This window comes from Bubalus kerabau, chromosome 2, assembly GCF_029407905.1.
Source record: "Bubalus kerabau isolate K-KA32 ecotype Philippines breed swamp buffalo chromosome 2, PCC_UOA_SB_1v2, whole genome shotgun sequence".
Classification (NCBI taxonomy): Eukaryota; Metazoa; Chordata; class Mammalia; order Artiodactyla; family Bovidae; genus Bubalus; species Bubalus kerabau.
The window spans coordinates 162,584,123-162,602,083 of NC_073625.1; the positions used below are offsets into that span (position 1 = coordinate 162,584,123).

General features: G+C 36.9%; 1 protein-coding gene across 7 annotated transcripts in view; it reads right to left on the bottom strand.

Annotated features, from left to right (window-relative positions):
• LOC129644022 (C1GALT1-specific chaperone 1-like) overlaps positions 1-17,961 on the bottom strand; it is a 93,093-nt gene that overhangs the window by 23,996 nt on the left and 51,136 nt on the right. The window contains exon 2 of one of the 7 annotated variants that reach the window (XM_055569340.1): positions 3,086-3,146. The exons of the other annotated variants lie outside the window; for them this stretch is intronic. Within the exon in view, the coding sequence (XP_055425315.1) occupies positions 3,086-3,146 (61 nt within the window). The remainder of the gene's footprint in view (positions 1-3,085; positions 3,147-17,961) is intronic. 7 annotated transcript variants of the gene reach the window in all.

A 17,961-nucleotide genomic window follows, 5' to 3' on the forward strand; every position in this document is an offset into this window, starting at 1 on the left:
AAGACCACACCTTATAAAGCTCCAGGGAGCCCCTTAGATTTGTAATTCTAGCCCCTTAGATTTGTAATGCCCTTAGATTTGTAATCCATTTTAATTACATTAAAAATGTAATAATTTTTAATGTAATTAAAAATTCATTTCTTAGTTACCTTTCTAAGAACTTAATGCCAAAAAGGAGTAATTCATCCATTCCACCCTTCTATCTTCTGTTTTCTATTTTCCCAGTATGGGAATAATGAGAAATCTAAAACATCATTTAGAGCCCCTCCTGTAATTTTTAGTTTATCTGTAAATACCCTTAGGAAAAAAATGATCTGCTAGAAGGAAAATCTAAGGACATATCAACGGCTATTTGACATCCAAAAAAGAGTCTGCTTATAGCTTTCAAGTGTTTAGGAGACAAGCTCCAAGAAGAGACAAGGATGGCTTTTCCAAAGACCCCATAACAGACAAATAACTTCCCCTCAACCTGCACCTGATCACCACTGAATGTGAAGGTCCTTCTTTTGTCCCTTAAGATGTTGAGTGCTCTTATTCTGATTAACTGAAATATTTTCTTCCATAATTTGTTGAGGGCTTACTGATTAAAGACTAAATGCCAAGACATAGGTAATATATGTTATTTCCCCTGTTTTGCAGGAAAATTTTTAAATAAAGTTCTTCCATACCGAGGCCAAAGCTTTTCTTCATATAGTGAAACCACTCATTGAAAATTGTACAAAGCATTTTAGAGGTGTTTATTCCACCTTTGGCACTTCCCAGGTGGCTCAATGGGTCAAGAATCCCCTGCAATGCAGGAGATACGGGTTTGATCCCTGGGTCAAGATGATTCTCTGGAGGAGGGCATGGCAACTCACTCCAGTATTCTTGCCTGGAGAATCCCATGGACAGAGGAGCCTAGCAGACTATAGTCCATAGGGTCACAAAGACTTGTACATGACTGAAGTAACTGAGCATGCATTTGCATGCATTCCACCTTTATGAATCAAGATTACTTTTCTGTCTACCACTATACTAGTTTAATCCATCTTTGGAACATCCACAAACAGATCATAAAAAATTATCATCAGCAGAAAAGAAGATTAAAAATTTAAAACGAGAAAACAACCTGTTCAATTCAGTTCAGTCGCTCAGTCGTGTCTGACTCCTTGTGACCCCATGAATCGCAGCACTCCAGGCCTCCCTGTCCATCACCAACTCCTGGAGTTTACCCAAACTCATGTCCATCGAGTCGGTGATGCCATCCAGCCATCTCATCCTCTGTCGTCCCCTTCTTCTCCTGCCCCCAATCCCTCCCAGCATCAGGGTCTTTTCCAATGAGTCAACTCTTCATATGAGGTGGCCAAAGTATTGGAGTTTCAGCACAGCATCAGTCCCTCCAATGAAAACCCAGGACTGATCTCCTCTAGGATGGACTGGTTGGATCTTCTTGCAGTCCAAGGGACTCTCAAGAGTCTTCTCCAACACCACAGTTCAAAAGCATCCATTCTTCGGTGCTCAGCTTTCTTCACAGTCCAACTCTCATATCCATACATGACCACTGGAAAAACCATAGCCTTGACTAGACAGACCTTTGTTGGCAAAGTAATGTCTCTGCTTTTGAATATGCTATCTAGGTTGGTCATAACTTTCCTTCCAAGGATTAAGCATCTTTTAATTTCATGGCTGCAATCACCATCTGCAGTGATTTTGGAGCCCAGAAAAATAATGTCTGACACTGTTTCCACTGTTTCCCCATCTAATTCCCATGAAGTGATGGGACCAGATGCCATGATCTTTGTTTTCTGAATGTTGAGTTTTAAACCAACTTTTTCACTCTCCACTTTCACTTTCATCAAGAGGCTCTTTAGTTCTTCTTCACTTTCTGCCATAAGGGTGGTGTCATCTGCATATCTGAGGTTATTGATATTTCTCCCGGCAATCTTGATTCCAGCTTGTGCTTCTTCCAGCCCAGAATTTCTCATGATGTACTCTGCATATAAGTTAAATAAGCAGGGTGACAATATACAGCCTTGATGTACTCCTTTTCCTATTTGGAACCAGTCTGTTGTTCCATATCCAGTTCTAATTGTTGCTTCCTGACCTGAATACAGGTTTCTCACGAGGCAGGTCAGGTGGTCTGGTATTCCCATCTCTTGCAGAATTTTCCACAGTTTATTGTGATCCACACAGTCAAAGGCTTTGGCATAGTCAATAAAGCAGAAATAATGTTTTTCTGGAACTCTCTTGCTTTTTCCATGATCCAGAGGATGTTGGCAATTTGATCTCTGTTTCCTCTGCCTTTTCTAAAACCAGCTTGAACATCTGGAAGTTCATGGTTCACATATTGCTGAAACCTGGCTTGGAGAACTTTGAGCATTACTTTACTAGCGTGTGAGATGAGTGCAATTGTGTGATAGTTTGAGCATTCTTTGGCATTGCCTTTCTTTGGGAAAACAACCAAGGCTTGATCTAAACTTTATCTTGGTTATTAACAAGTTTATATTTCAGTGCCAAGATGACTGGTAGGAGGGTATGGAGGAAAGAAAAGAGTAAATGATGGTGTAAATTTTCTTTTTGTTTTTGATCATTTTAATTTTATTCCTCAAATAGTTCCAAAAGCATATTCCCCCTTTATCTTGCCTTTCTTTTACATTTTATTTATTGTCCCTCTTTGTAGCCTTCTTTTTCCATTTCTGCCTATAAATGTTTGAGTTGATATGGAGAGGAAAAAAATGAGGCTTAGGAAAGCTTAATAATGAGGAAAAAAAAATGATTTCAGAGCTATTAGTTTAGTTTTGCCCATGCAAAGGCAAACTCCAAATGTCATTTGGGTTTCTATAAAGTCAATTTTATTTAGCCATGAGCAAGCTTTTATTAAATAAAAATAAGGTTTTTTAATAATCAAAATTATGAAATCAAAATAGCTGTATGAGTTTTCTACCATCTTTTTCCCCAGAAAAAGTAGATTTTTAACAATTGTCCATGAATGAGAGAGCATTTGTGGATTTCCAGAGTTCAGTGGAGAAGATCTAGTATATCAAAGGAGCAAAAAAAGCCCAAGATTGGATACACCGAAGAGGTCAAAGGAGCTGTTTTGCTTTACCTGTGTCACTTTCCCCAGGGTGCACAAACTGCCAAGAGAGACCTTGTTGGCCCATGGATTTCTGCCAAAGAGAAACTAAGAACATATGAGTGAGCACCTGATTTTCCCAGCTGTGTGTGTCCCTGCCAGTTCTTTCTTGCCCACCCATAATACTGCTTCATGAGCTACACAGCTGAGGAGCAGTGAGTGGCTGGGAGAACAGTGTCTTGGGCTATGAATGAAACACATCGAAGAAATGCAGATCCTAATAATTGCTTTACAGATGCCATCAGGAAGGCCATCCATGAGGCTCTGGAGCTGCTTCACCTGCAGATGATCCCAGCTAGCTCATGGGTTCCTCCAACACTCCACATACCTCACTCCCACCACCTCTTCCCCACACACCCCAAACTAGCTCCCTATGTGCACCCCTAACAGCAGTGAGAGTGAGCCTTTGCAGAAACCTAGTGAATGTATGCAGAAAGAGGGTCAACTCTGCAGGTTTGGGGAAAAGTACACAAACCTGTGAAGGCAATGGCACCCCACTCCAGTATGCTTGCCTGGAAAATTCCATGGACGGAGGAGCCTGGTGGGCTGCAGTCCATGGGATCGCTGAGAGTCAGACACAACTGAGGGACTTCACTTCCACTTTTCACTTTCATGCATTGGAGAAGGAAATGGCAACCCACTCCAGTGTTCTTGCCTGGAGAATCCCAGGTTTGGGGGAGCCTGGTGGGCGGCCGTCTATGGGGTCGCACAGAGTCTGACACGACTGAAGCAACTCAGCAGCGGCAGCAAAAACACACAAACCTGAGCATTCAATACCACCTTAGAGAAAGCAAATAAGACACAGCGAGCACCTGGCCTGGCTTACAGAATCCAGAGAAGGCATATAACCCTTAGAATTCCTCAAGAAGGCACAAGTAATGTAGGACAGGTATATCCACATAAAAGGTCTGAGAGAGCCTCAGAATCCTTAATAAAGAAGTATAAAAGAGTTTTTCTATGAGATCAAAGTTAAGTTGCTATCATCTTAAAACAGACTGCTTTATCTATAAGATGTTGTGAACCCCATGGTAATCACAAAGTAAAATCCTACAGCAGATACACAGAAGATAAAGGAAGGGAATCAAAGCATACCATTACAGAAAGTCATTAAGTTACAAGAAAGAGCAAGAGAGGGAGAAAGAAAGAAGGGAACTACTTAAAGTCAAAAAACAATAAGCAATATGCTATTGATTAGTCAGTGTATCAAAGCACTCAAAAAAGAAATCAAAATTATCTGAAAATAAATGAAAATAGCATATGAACACTTATGGGATACAGGGGGAAAAAGCAGTTTTAAGAAGGAAGTTTATAGTGATAAATATCCACATTAAGTAAAAAGAAAGATGACAAATAAATTACTTAACTTTATCCTCAACAAACCAGAAAAACATTAAGTCCAAAGTTAAGAGAAGGAAGGAAATAACAAAATAGAGCAAAAGTAAATAAAATAGAGACCAAAAAAATAACATAAAAGATCAACAAACTAAAACTGGTAAGATAAATAAAATTGACAAGTTAAGGTAAAAAAATGTCAGAAGGTAAATAAAATTGACAAACATTTAGCTAGACTAGTGAAAAAAATAAAAAAAATTTTTTTCTAGGATCAAGAATAAGACAGAGATGCCTATCCTTATCCCTTTTATTCAACACAGTATCGGGAGCCCTAGCCAGAGCAGTTAGGCAAGAAAAATACAAGTTATCCAAATCAGCAAAGAAAAAAATTCAAATTGTCTCTGTCTGAAGATGACATGATGTTATACACAGAAAACCCTAAAAACTTAGCAAAAAACTGCTAAAATTAATGAACAAATTCAAGAAAGTTGCAGAATAAAAATAAACATATAAATATCTGTTGCACTTCTATATGCTAACAACAACAATACTCGAAAAAGGAAACCATGTCATTTACAGAGGCATTAAAACAATTCTAAAAAGCCTTTGGAATTCATTTAATCAAGAGGGTGAAAAATCTGTACACTGAAACATGAAGACACAGATGAAAAAAAAATTGAAGACACAAATCAAAATTTCATCTTGTGAGCAGAAAGAATTAATATTGCTAATGTCCATACCACTCTAAGCCCTCTATAGGTTAAATACTATCTCTGTAAAAATTCTAATGTTATTTTTCATGGAACTAGAACAAACAATTCTAAAATCCGTATGAAACTACAAAAGACCCCTTATAGCCAACACATTCTGAAAAGAAAAAGAAAGCTATGGGCATCACACTTGCTGGTTTCAATCTATATTACAAAGCTACAATAACCCAAACTGTGTGGTACTATCATAAAGACAAACTCATAGATAAGTGGAACAGAATTGAGAACCCGGAAATAAACCTATGCATTTACAATCAACAAATACTTTATAAAGGAATCAAGAATGCTCAATAGAGAAAGGGTAACTGTTCAATAAATGATGCTAGAAAAACTGGATATTCACATGCAAAAGGATGATACTGGACTCTTAACACTGCTCACAAGAATTAAATGGATTAAAGGCTCAAATGTAAGACTTGAAACTCTAAAACTCCTAGAAGAAAACATAGGGGAAAATCTCCTTGACATTGGTCTTGCCAACAATTTTTTGGATATGACACCAAAAGTGCAAGCATGTATACTAAGTCACTTCAGTCATGTCTGACTCTTTGTGACCCCATGGACTGTAGGCCAACAGGCTCCTCTGTCTAAGAGATTCTCCAGGCAAGAATACCGGAGTGTGTTGCCATGCCCTTCTCCAGAGGATCTTTCCAACCCAGGGATCAAACCTGCATCTCCTGCACTGAAGGTGGTTTCTTTTACCACTGAGCCACCAAAGAAGTCCCCAAAATACAAGCAACAACAGCAAAATTCAACAATTTTGAGTACATCAAACTAAAACACTTCTACACAGCAAAAAGAAACAGTCAACAAAATGAAAAGACAAAAAATGGATCCAGAGAAAATATTTGCAAATATGCCCTCTGGTAAGGGGTTAATACCAAACATATATAAGAAACACATATGACTCAATAGCAAAAAAAAAAAAAAAATCAATTAAAAACTGGGCAGAAGAACTAAATATACATTTTTCCAAAGAAGATATACAAATGATCAACAGGTACATGAAAAGGGGTCAGCCTCACAAATCATCAGAGAAACACAAGTCAAAAACACCGTGAGATATCACTTTACACTTGTTAGGATGGGTATTTTCAAAAAGATAAAAGATAACACATGTTGACAAAGATGTGGCAAAGTGGGAATCCTTTTGTCTTGGTGGGGATGTAAATTGGTAAAGCCACTGTAGAAAGTAGTATGAATAGAAATAGAATTAGAATAGAAATAGAATTACCATATGATCCAGCAAGCCTATTTCTGGGTATATGTCCAAAGAATGAAAACAATAACTTGAAAAAATTATCTGCACACCCCTACTCATTGTAGCATTATTCACAATAACTAAAACATAGAAACAACCTAAGTGTCAGTCCTGAATATCCATTGGAAGGACTGATGCTGAAGCTGAAACTCCAATACTTTGGCCACCTGATGCAAAGAACTGACTCATTTGAAAAGACCCTGATGCTGGGAAAGATTGAAGATGGGAAGAGAAGCAGATGACAGAGGATGAGATGGTTGGATGGCATCACCAACTCAATAGACATGAGTTTGAGTAGGCTCTTGGAGTTGGTGATGGACAGGGAAGCCTGGTGTGCTGATGTCCATGGGGTCACAAAGAGTCAGACATGACTGAGCGACTGAATTGACTGACTGAAGTGTCTGTCAACAGGTCAATGGATTGGAAAATGTGAAATTTATATGAACATTATTCAGCCATAAAAAGAAGGAAATCTAGCCATTTTTGACAATATAGATTGATCTTGAGAGCATTATGCTGAGTTAAATAAGACAGTGAAAGACAAGTACTGTGTGATATCCATTATACATAGAATCTGAAAAGTCAACTCACAAAGAGAATAGAATAGTGGTTTCCAGAAGCTTGGGGTGGGGAAATGATGAATATTAGTCAGAGAGTGCAAACTTCCAGTTATAAGATGAATAAATTCTGGAAATCTAATTTACAGCATGATGACTAAAGTTAATAATATTGTATTATTTACTTAAAGTTGATAAGTGAGAATATCTTTAATGTTTTTACTACATTACACACTCAAAAAGGTAGTTTAGGAGGTTATGGATGTGTTAACCAAGATTATTGTGGTAATCACAGCATTTACATATATCAAATCATCACATTGTGTAACTTAAACTTATATAGTATTATATATTAATTATATCTCAATAAAGTTGGGGGGAAAAGAAATGCAAATATATTTTCTTTACATCAAAAGAAACGTATTAGGATTTTTAAAGTAATAGTCACTACCAGGTAAAGGGCACACGAGACTTCAGTACAATCTTGGCAATTTCCTATGAATCTAATTTAAAATAAAAAGTTTAAAAAATAATAAGCAAGAGAAAGCAGTGTGCGAAATATTAATTCTTACTGAATTTAATAATGGGTATTAAACATAGGTACAATGGGTAAAATAAATATAATTTAAATATTAAATATAGATATAGGTGTTCGTTGTGTTATTCTTTTTACTCATCTATATGTTTGGAAATTTTCATAATAAAATTTTGAAAATAAAAAGAAAACTTTTATTTAAAAGAAGTAAAAAATTATTACTCAAGCCTGGAATTCATTCATTTTAATTGTGTTTACATATCTATTCTGTTATAAACTGATTTGCATCCATTTAGCTTCTGCATATGTATCATGTTTGTCTAAATGGGTGATGATGGACAATTAATACTCAGGAAAAAAGTGAAAGAAAAATTATGAGAGAAAAGAAATGCACATAAGTCAATTTAAGTCTTCAAAATTCACTTTAAAAATGTCTTTCTTAGGGCTATTTTATGAAATGAGTTTCCTACTTATCCCCTTTCAATGTGTAATTTTCAATACTTGATCCCCCCCCTTTTTTTTTTTTTACCATTTTCAAGGTTTCAGAACACTAAATCCAAGGGGATTTAGTTTGGCTTTAGTTAGAAATTTCAGGCTAAAGTTGGATCCTGCTAAGCTTTCTGTCTTTTTTTTTTTTCTTTCATCTCTTCTCTCCTCCCCCTCCTTCTAAGAATTAACATTTGACTCTAATCACTAATCTCTAACAACTAGAAAAAGACTTGACTTTCATTTCTGTCTTAAAATGATACTTTGAAGGTAATGACAAGAAACCCAGGATTAGTTCATTACAGAAAAAGAAGATATATGAATGTTAAATTACTCAGCAAAGTATACCAGGATGATATCAATATACTTAGAGGGGCCTGATACAGAGGCTATCTAAAACTTCCAAAAGATGCTAAAGTCCTTTAAAAACCTAAAGCATCCAAACTATGTGCAACAATCTCACTTGCTGCACAGAAGACTGATAAAGAAGACTTTGAGATTGAAAATCAATAAACAAAGATAAAAAGTACACTCAAAAGAGTCTGGAAATAATCAGTTTTCCTATATCTTCATAAATAAACCATGTCTGAAAAAAACCAGATTAATTTCAACTCCCCCTAGTTGAACCACTTCTCAACTTCTCTCAACATCTATGAAAAAATCATTCAATCCGTAACACAAAAGATCTACTTGACTTTTAACAAAATTACTCACTTCCCATATTACATAATATTTTTCAAAACATCACTATAAAAGGGTAACACATGTCAAGGAAAATAAAAACCTTTCATTAAAATTTAGAGAAAGTGCAACAGGATAGTCCCAGGAATGTAAAACACTTCTGTTTATTTTCTTTGGGTCCCTGTTAGATTGGCCTTGCTGTTTCCAGTAGTTTGAACAACTAAGGGTTCAAGAATATATTCATGATTTTTCTTCTGGTCTGAGTTAAAATTCCTGCAAGCCCTGCAGTTTATAGCATGTTATCTATAGAGTTGTTGTCAGTCTCTCCCCTTGAAAGGAAGAATAATAATTTTTAAGGTCTTTAGCATAGGAAAAAATAGGTGGAGATATCAGAGCATTTATTGCTGAATAGGAAATTATGCAAATGATTTTTTTTTTAAGCCATGTGTAAAGAGAAACGTTTAAAAGCTGTTCTAATACAGCAAAACCTGTACCAAAGCAAGCTGAGTGACCTGGATTTCCTTTTCTTTTTCACATAAAATTTGTCAATAAAAAAAAAAATCCACAATTTTTATTCCATTGTTATAAAGAAGTGAAGACAAATTATCAGAGCATAAAATCAACGCATTGATGAAAAATAACCTCTCAGGAAGAGAAAGTTAACAGAGCGTGTGCCCTAGCCCTGATTTATATCAGTGTTGTATTATTAGTGTTTCCCTTTACGAGAGGGAAGGTAGGAGAGAGGGAGGAAATAAGGAACTAGAAAGAAAGAAGTAACAAACTGTTATGATTGTAATCCAGAATTTCATACATACATTTAATGTTCAGAAAAACATGGATCCCCAATTTTACAGCATTCTCTAATATCAGTGAAGGAGGAAACAGACAGAACAGGCTCCATCTTGAAAGCAGGACTCCATCTTGGGCCGGACTGTGGACTTTGAGCTATATGCCCAGTATCTACGGAAACGACACACCAACTGGAAAACCAGACCCCCCAGATAGAAGAGCCCCGGGGCTTGTATGTGGACTCTCCATTGCCTAAAAGAATACCTTTATTATCTGTGTAACCGAACAGAATCATAAATTCTATTATGCTTATTGGGGTATGACCACAGGCCTATTGATAATTGTCCACTGTTAACTACCTAGGCTTAAGGCATGTGAATCACGGGTTAACTTTGATTGTATCTTTCTTTTCCTTTGTTCAGACTCATTTCAGGGAATTTGGGGAGGTGGGTTTGGGCATGTACACTTAGGGTATATAAGGTTTTCACAAAAACTGGTCAGGGTCCTTGGCTAAGAGGAGACTCTGCCTGGGGCCCACCAGTGTAATAAACTGCACTCCACTATCTGCATTGTCCTTCTGAGTGAGAGTGTTTTCCTGGAACACGTGGCTACAACATCAACCAGCTAGGACTCAGTATGTTTAGCTGATCTTTTCTTGCCCTGGGTAGGACTGAAAATTACTTACAAAGCTATGTAAAATGCAGATCTCAAAACCCATTCCAAGATTAATGAATCTCCAAAGATAAGAAACAAGAATTTATATATATATATGTTTTATTTTTTGTTTAACTTTTTAACTGAACTGTAGTTGATTTATATTGTTTCAGGTATACAGCAAAGTGATTCAGAAATATATAATTCTTTTTCAGATTCCTTTCTAAGTTATTACAAGATATTGAATATAGTTCCCTGTGCTACATGGTAGGTCCTTGTTGTTTACCTATTTTATTTATAGTAATGTATATCTGTTAATCCCAAATTCCTAATTTATCACTCCCCAACCTCTTTCCTTTGGTAACCACAAGTTTGTTTTACATGTCTATTGCATATATTTTGAAAAAAAAATGGTAAATCACAAGGGATTCAGATTGCATCTTGGTTAAAAACCTAGTGCTACTAAAAATCCAGAGAACCAAGTGAAAAGGTAAAAGAATTCAGCAAAATAAGTGAATATAAAATTAATGTATAGAAATTTTTAAAACTTCATGCATCTTTAAGATATAGTCACAAGTAAAATAAGCAAATAAAATAACAACAAAAATATTGGAGTTACAGGCTACTATATACAAAATAAACAACAATAACAAACTACTGTATAGCACAAGGAACTATATTCAGTATCTTAAAATAACCTATAATGGAAAAGAATCTGAAAAAGAATCTATCTATCTGTGCATTCATATATATGAAACAATTTGCTATACTCCTGAAACATCATAAATCAACTAGACTTCAATAAAAACAAATGATTTTTTAAAAATCTAGGAATAAAATTAAATAGAAACCTTCAAGATCTCTCTAGAAGAAACTTTAAAATTCTCCTGCAGGACACAAAATAAGACGAAACAACTAGAAAGTCTGTGTCCTCTGGAAGGAAGATTCAACACCATGGAAACACCCAGCAAGATAAACAAGATGATTCTAAAGTTCATATAGAAAAGTAACAAAGAGAAATCACCAGGGAAACTCAAGAGTATTGACTGATTATCAGTTTTTCAGAAGTAAAAGCATATTATAAAACTATAATAATTAAGCCAGTACATGAATGTCATAAAGCATATAATTTGCTATAATAATAGAAAACTAATAGTGGGAAAAGGAAATCCAGTAATAGGTGAAACACACACAGAGACATTGTATATTAAATACAATAAAAGCAACATTTCAAATCAATGAAGAAAATTCAGTTTACTCATAAATGCTCTCATCAACAATAAAAAGTATAAATCTACTAGATGAAAATATGGAAGGAGCATATAAAATAAACTTGGAGTGAAATTTTTCTAAACGTAACACAAAACTGAGAAGCCAAATAAAAGATTGATAACTTCAACTACCAAAAATTTTATGAAGGTCAAAAAGAAAATCTACAGAAGGCAAAATAAAACTAGGAAAATTATCTAAAACTCATATCACAATGTGAAGTCCTCAAATAACTCTTAACCACATGCAACTACAGATCTTTTCCTCTTGTCAGATTGGCAAATATCACAAACTGTTATTTTCAAAAAAAAAAAAAAAATATCTGGCCAAAGTGTGGAAAAAAGGCATTTCCATATATTACCAGAGGGAGTATAAATTGAAGCAGTCATTGAGAAGGGTGATTTAACAATGGCAATTCAAATAAAAAATGTGCATATCCTTTGATCCATAAAAACTACTTCTATAAATATAATCTGATTTATATTTGGAACCGATATATGCACAAATTATTCATTTTAGCATTGTGTGTCAGATCAGAAGGTTGAAAACAATCTAAATCTCTATTACTGAGGATCTAGCTAAATAAATTGTGGGGACACTTTTATGCAATGAAATAGTCAGCCAGTACTTAAAAGAATAAGGTGTATCTATGTAGATTGTTTTGGTGGAAAATCAAGAACTGTGCCAAGGTGCCAAGAACTGTGTTTACCCTGTTATTTTCATGTAGCATATATACTTTTTTGTGAAATAGAATATCTCCAAAGTATACACAGAATTGGTACTAGTGCTTTCTTCTTGGGAGGAAGGTTAAGTGGCTTCAGAAAAAGAATGGGAGGAAATTTTACTGTTCATTGTATTTGAATGTTTTTGTTTTTATAATATTTATTCAATTAAAAAAATGAACCAGAACACTAAAAACCAACACCTTACTCCTGCCTGAGGGTTAACCAGCTTGTTTTTCAGACAAAGCCTCTTTAAAAAGAAGAGAGACAACACTCAAGGCAGAGCTGTCCAGGAAATGCCAAATTGGTCTGTTCAAACAGTGATCTTGAATTACACCTTCTCAGCTACTGTGCCTGACTGGCTCCATTATTGGCTGGCCTTCTTTCAGCTCTCCTGGCTGAAATGACTTCCATTGCTCCTGCTTCTTGATTACTTTAAGCTGGCTTGTCTGAGGTCTGTAAGTCAGCTTGTTTACTCCCTCCAATGATAGCTTCATTCTCATCTACATTCCTGAAACACACAAGCAGTACTTTATCCCATCATCTACCTTCGATTATTATTCACAGTCCCTTTGACCTAGCCCCAGCTCAGTTTCCCACCTTCTATTCCTATGTCTACAGAATAGTTAGGCATTTGAGCAGGCAGTCCCCTTCTCACTCCAATTCTCAATTTCATTACTAGCCTTCCCTCAGCCTCCTCTTCCCTAGGCATAGATGTCTTCTCCTCAGTTCAGAGGAGAAGAATTTCATGCAGGGCAATGACATGTGTACTAGTATGTACAGTATAGACAGTGGATCACAAAGATCAGGTGTGGGAGGTACAAGAGGAGGTGGTAAAGTCAGTTAGAATTCTTCTACTAAGATCCAGAGAACAACAAACAAGAACTTGGCTAGAGAGTTGAGGGAGAAAATGAAAAGTGAGTGAATTTGTATATTTTTTTGGACTCAGAGAAGTTACTGATATCTAGAATACCAGGAGGAGAAGGCAATGGCACCCCACTCCAGTACTCTTGCCTGGAAAATCCCATGGATGGAGGAGCCTGGTAGGCTGCAGTCCATGGGGTCGCTAAGAGTCGGACACGACTGAGCGACTTCACTTTCACTTTTCACTTTCATGCATTGGAGAAGGAAATGGCAACCCACTCCAGTGTTCTTGCCTGGAGAATCCCAGGGTTGGGGGAGCCTGATGGGCTGCCATCTCTGAGGTTGCACAGAGTCGGACATGACTGAAGCGACTTAGCAGCAGCAGCAGCAGCAGAATACCAGGGGCAACTATTGAGGATAACTATGATCTTTGGCTTCATGCTTGATAACAGCAAGGAAGTTGGTGCTTTCCTGATACGGGAAAAAGCAAGACACAAAAGGGCAGAGGGACACCCAGAGTTTGAGATGCTTTGATAAAACCTGTCAGGGAAGTAGGGTAGCTATTTGGGTATAATCAGTTCAGTTCAGTCACTCAGTAGTGTCCAGCTCTTTGTAACCCCATGAATCGCAGCACGCCAGGCCTCCCTGTCCATCACCAACACGAAGTTTACTCAAACTCATGTCCATCGAGTTGGTAACACCATCCAGCCATCTCATCCTCTGTCATTCTCTTCCTCTCCTGCCCCCAACCCCTCCCAGCATCAGGGTCTTTTCCAATGAGTCAACCCTTCGCCTGAGGTGGCCAAAGTACTGGAGTTTCAGCTTCAGCATCAGTTCTTCCAATGAACACCCAGGACTGGTCTCCTTTAGGATGGACTGGTTGGATCTCCTTGCAGTCCAAGGGACTCGCAAGAGTCTTCTCCAGCACCACAGTTCAAAAACATCAATTCTTCGGCACTCAGCTTTCTTCACAGTCCAACTCTCATATCCGTACATGACCACAGGAAAAACCATAGCCTTAACTAGACGGACCTTTGTTGGCAAAGTAATGTCTCTGCTTTTGAATATGCTATCTAGGTTGGTCATAACTTTCCTTCCAAGGAGCAAGCGTCTTTTAATTTCATGGCTGCAGTCACCATCTGCAGTGATTTTGGAGCCCGAAGAAACAAAGTCTGTCACTGTTTCCACTGTTTCCCCATCTATTTGCCATGAAGTGATGGGACCAGATGCCATGATCTTCGTTTTCTGAATGTTGAGCTTTAAGCCAACTTTTTCACTCTCCTCTTTCACTTTCATCAAGAGGCTTTTCAGTTCCTCTTCACTTTCTGCCATAAGGGTGGTGTCATCTGCATATCTGAGGTTATTGATATTTCTCCCGGCAATCTTGATTCCAGCTTGTGCTTCATCCAGCCCAGGGTTTCTAATGATGTCCTCTGCATATACATTAAATAAGCATAACAGCCAATAACTATTAGCTGACTTAACTGCACTCTAGATCTAAGTGGGTTTATATGTGTAAGAGGTTTATATATCATTATGGATTGACTGTTTATGTCACCCCCAAAATTCATATGCTGAAGTCCTAACCCCTCATATAATGGTGTGCCCTCAGTCATGTCTGACTCTCTACAACGCCATGGACTTTAGCCTTCAGGCTCGTTTGTGCATGGAACTTAACAGGCAAGAATACTGGAGTGTGTAGCCACTTCCTACTCCAGGGATTGAACCTGCATCTGTTGCATCTCTTGCATTGGCAGGCAGGTGTTTTACCACAGTGCCACTTGAGAAGCCCAAATATAATGATATAAAGAGGCAAAACCCTTGTGAGGTAATTAGACCATGAGGGTGAAGTTCTCATTAATGAGGTTAGTGCCCTTATAAGAGACACAAGAGCTTCCCTTCCCTTTCTGATCTGGAAGTTACAGAAGACAGCCATCTGCAAACCAGGAAGGTGTCCCTCATTAGGCAGTGGATTTGCTGGTATCTTAATCTAGGAATTTCCAACCTCCAGAAAGCATATCTTTCACCAGTACTGTAAGAAAGAAATGTTTGTTTTTTACTCATCCTGTGGTATTGCATTACAGCAGCACAATCTAACATGTAAGTAATTCAGGGTACATAACTCCTGGTGTTATATGTTATTATTAAGCCAATTTTTCTGCCCTAACTCACTTAACCCTCAGAACAAATGTACAAGTTTTGTACTATTATTAAACACATGAAAAAACTAGAACATACAGAGGTCAAGAAATTTGCCCAAGTTCATCATGTAGCTGAAGAGGGGAAGAGCCAGGGTTTAAATTTGGGTGGTTCCTAAAATGAGCTCAGAGAAGAGGTCCTATACAGAGAAATCCATGGTGGAGTCAGTCAATAAATGGTATTTATAACTATGAAAATGGATTGACACAGTTTAAGAAGAGCATGTTATTAGAAAAGAATGCAAGTCCTGTGGAAAGCTAATGATGTAAGGGCATTTAGAGAAGGAGGATTTAGAGAAGGTGAAGGCAAAAGACCAAAACTGTAGGAAGAAAACTCATGGATCTGATGCCCTGCCAATGTCATTGTGTGTTCACAATGGTCAGCTTTGTTTAAAGAAGAAGGAAAAGGAAAGGAGGAGAAGGGAAAAAAAAAAAAAGGAAAGGCAAAGGAAAGAAATGTATAAAAATATTAAATCAAATATGCTTATAATACATCAGAGGGCAAGGGGTAGAATCTTAAGTCTCAGGTAACAAGTCAGGGTCTCATTTTTCAGATGAAAAGCTGTATGTCTAGCTTAGATTTAGTAATCATATTTTCCATAATATATAGTTGAATTTATTGGACAACTAAATTGAAGGGTATTCAAAAAACTCCAAAGCACAGTGCCCATAATCACACGAGGCATATGAGTATAGGCTCCCTCAAGGAAGGAATTTCCCTTTTACTTCCCAAGCCTGGGGCACAGTAAACACTCAAAAGTGACTTGATAATATTGGACATAGCACAGAAAGATTCATTTAGAAGATAAGTAATTTTGAGGAAAACAATGTTACTTTGCTAATTTCTTTTTATTTTTAATGTCACCAGATTTGCAAAGTTTGCAGTCTCAGAATTAGATTAGTTTTATAAAGTTTTCCTCACTTTGTTTTTCCCCAATCCCATACCAGTCAAATAAAATAAATTTTCAGTTCTGCTAACATAGCTTGAATTATGAATTTAGGTCTTATTTACAGACCAGAGTTCAACTTTTGAAAGAGTTTTACTACCACATTATAAAGTAACAAATGTTCAGTAATGTTTGACATTTCAAAAGCTAGTACATAGAACTGTAAATTTCAGATTTATAAGGGGAACATGTAGATTTTTAATTATAGCAATTTCATTAACTTCAAGATGTGTACTCAACCACACAGAAACATTTCTTTCTTATAGTTATTTGGGAACCAAAGAAATACATGTGCATCACTACAATCTTCTTTAAATGGAAATTTCAAGTCTCTCAGAGACAGAATGCCATCTTTTATGTTTTTAAGTATAGAAACATTTCACTGATTTTCCATAAAATGTTTTCATTAGAGTCAGGGAGATCTTGGATTTTTAATCTGACCTCTTTCAAAAAGAGATGGAAAAAATGTTTAATGCATGACTACTAAGAATTTTGCAAAAGACTTTCACACTAATGTTTAAAGAATTCCCAAATGTCATTTATCTGATACCTTTTTTCTTTGACATGGGAAAAAAGGAAGTGGCAGAATCGAAAAAAAAGTATTGAAAACAAATAGACTGACCTATGCTTAGCCTGTCTCCATGTTGTCAGGTTGAGATAAAAGCCCCAACAGAGTCCCCAAGAATCCCACAACTGCATGGGTTCTCAGTACACTACATGTGCCCAAGAGAAGAAAAAGAAAACTGAGGAAGAAATAGAAAACAATGTGTAATTGGTGATTTTTTTCTTCTAATGAAGACCAAATAAAGGTGTTGTCCTTCTCTCCTCTTGAGGCCAACTGAATGGGTCAAAACAGTAAAAAATAGGGAAGGAAATATCATCTTCAATAGGTCAGGGAAATGGCCATGTTTTCAATACATGAGTCAGGACACAAATCTGCTAAACTGTGAAGGATAATAAAAGAAAATGCATGCTACATCAGACTTGGAGGAGGATACAGTTCCCTCTCAAAATAGATGTCATGACCCAGCTTATCTAATAAATTCCAGAATTCGTAGGAAAATGAGTAATAAAGGCATGATCAGGTCACAGGGACCAAAAGAGTCACAGGTTGATACTACAGAACACGGAGCAGAGATGAAGGAGAAACCATGTTGACATAACCATTGTTGTTCTCTCTGGATGGGCCGCTCAGCTGTGGAAGATGAGTAGAGGGAAAGCAGGGCAGTATGGAATGTGGTAAGGAGACACACGCAGGTGGCACTAGTGGTAAAGAACCTGCTTGCCAATGCAGATAGACGCATCCATTTTCCCCTAAACTCCCCTCCCATCCAGGCTGCCACATAACATTGAACAGAGTTCCCTGTGCTATACAGCAGGACCTTGTTGATATTCCATTTTATTAATAAATATAGCAGCAGGTACATGTGGATCCCAAACTCCCTATCTATCCCTTCCTCCCATCCTTCCCCTCAGCAACAGTAAGTTTATTCTCTAAGTCTGTGACTCTGTTTCTATTTTGTAAATAAATTCATTTGTATCATTTGTTTTTAGATTTCACATACAAGGGATGTCATATTATATTTCTCTTTGGCTTACTTCATTCACTATGACAATCTCTAGGTCCATTGATGTTGCTGCAAAAGGCATTATTACATTCCTTTTAATGGCTGAGTAACATTCCATTGTATATATGTACACATCTTCTTTATCCATTCCTCTGTTGATAGGTATTTATGCTGCCTCCATGTCTTGGCTCTTGTAAACAGTGATGCAATGAACAA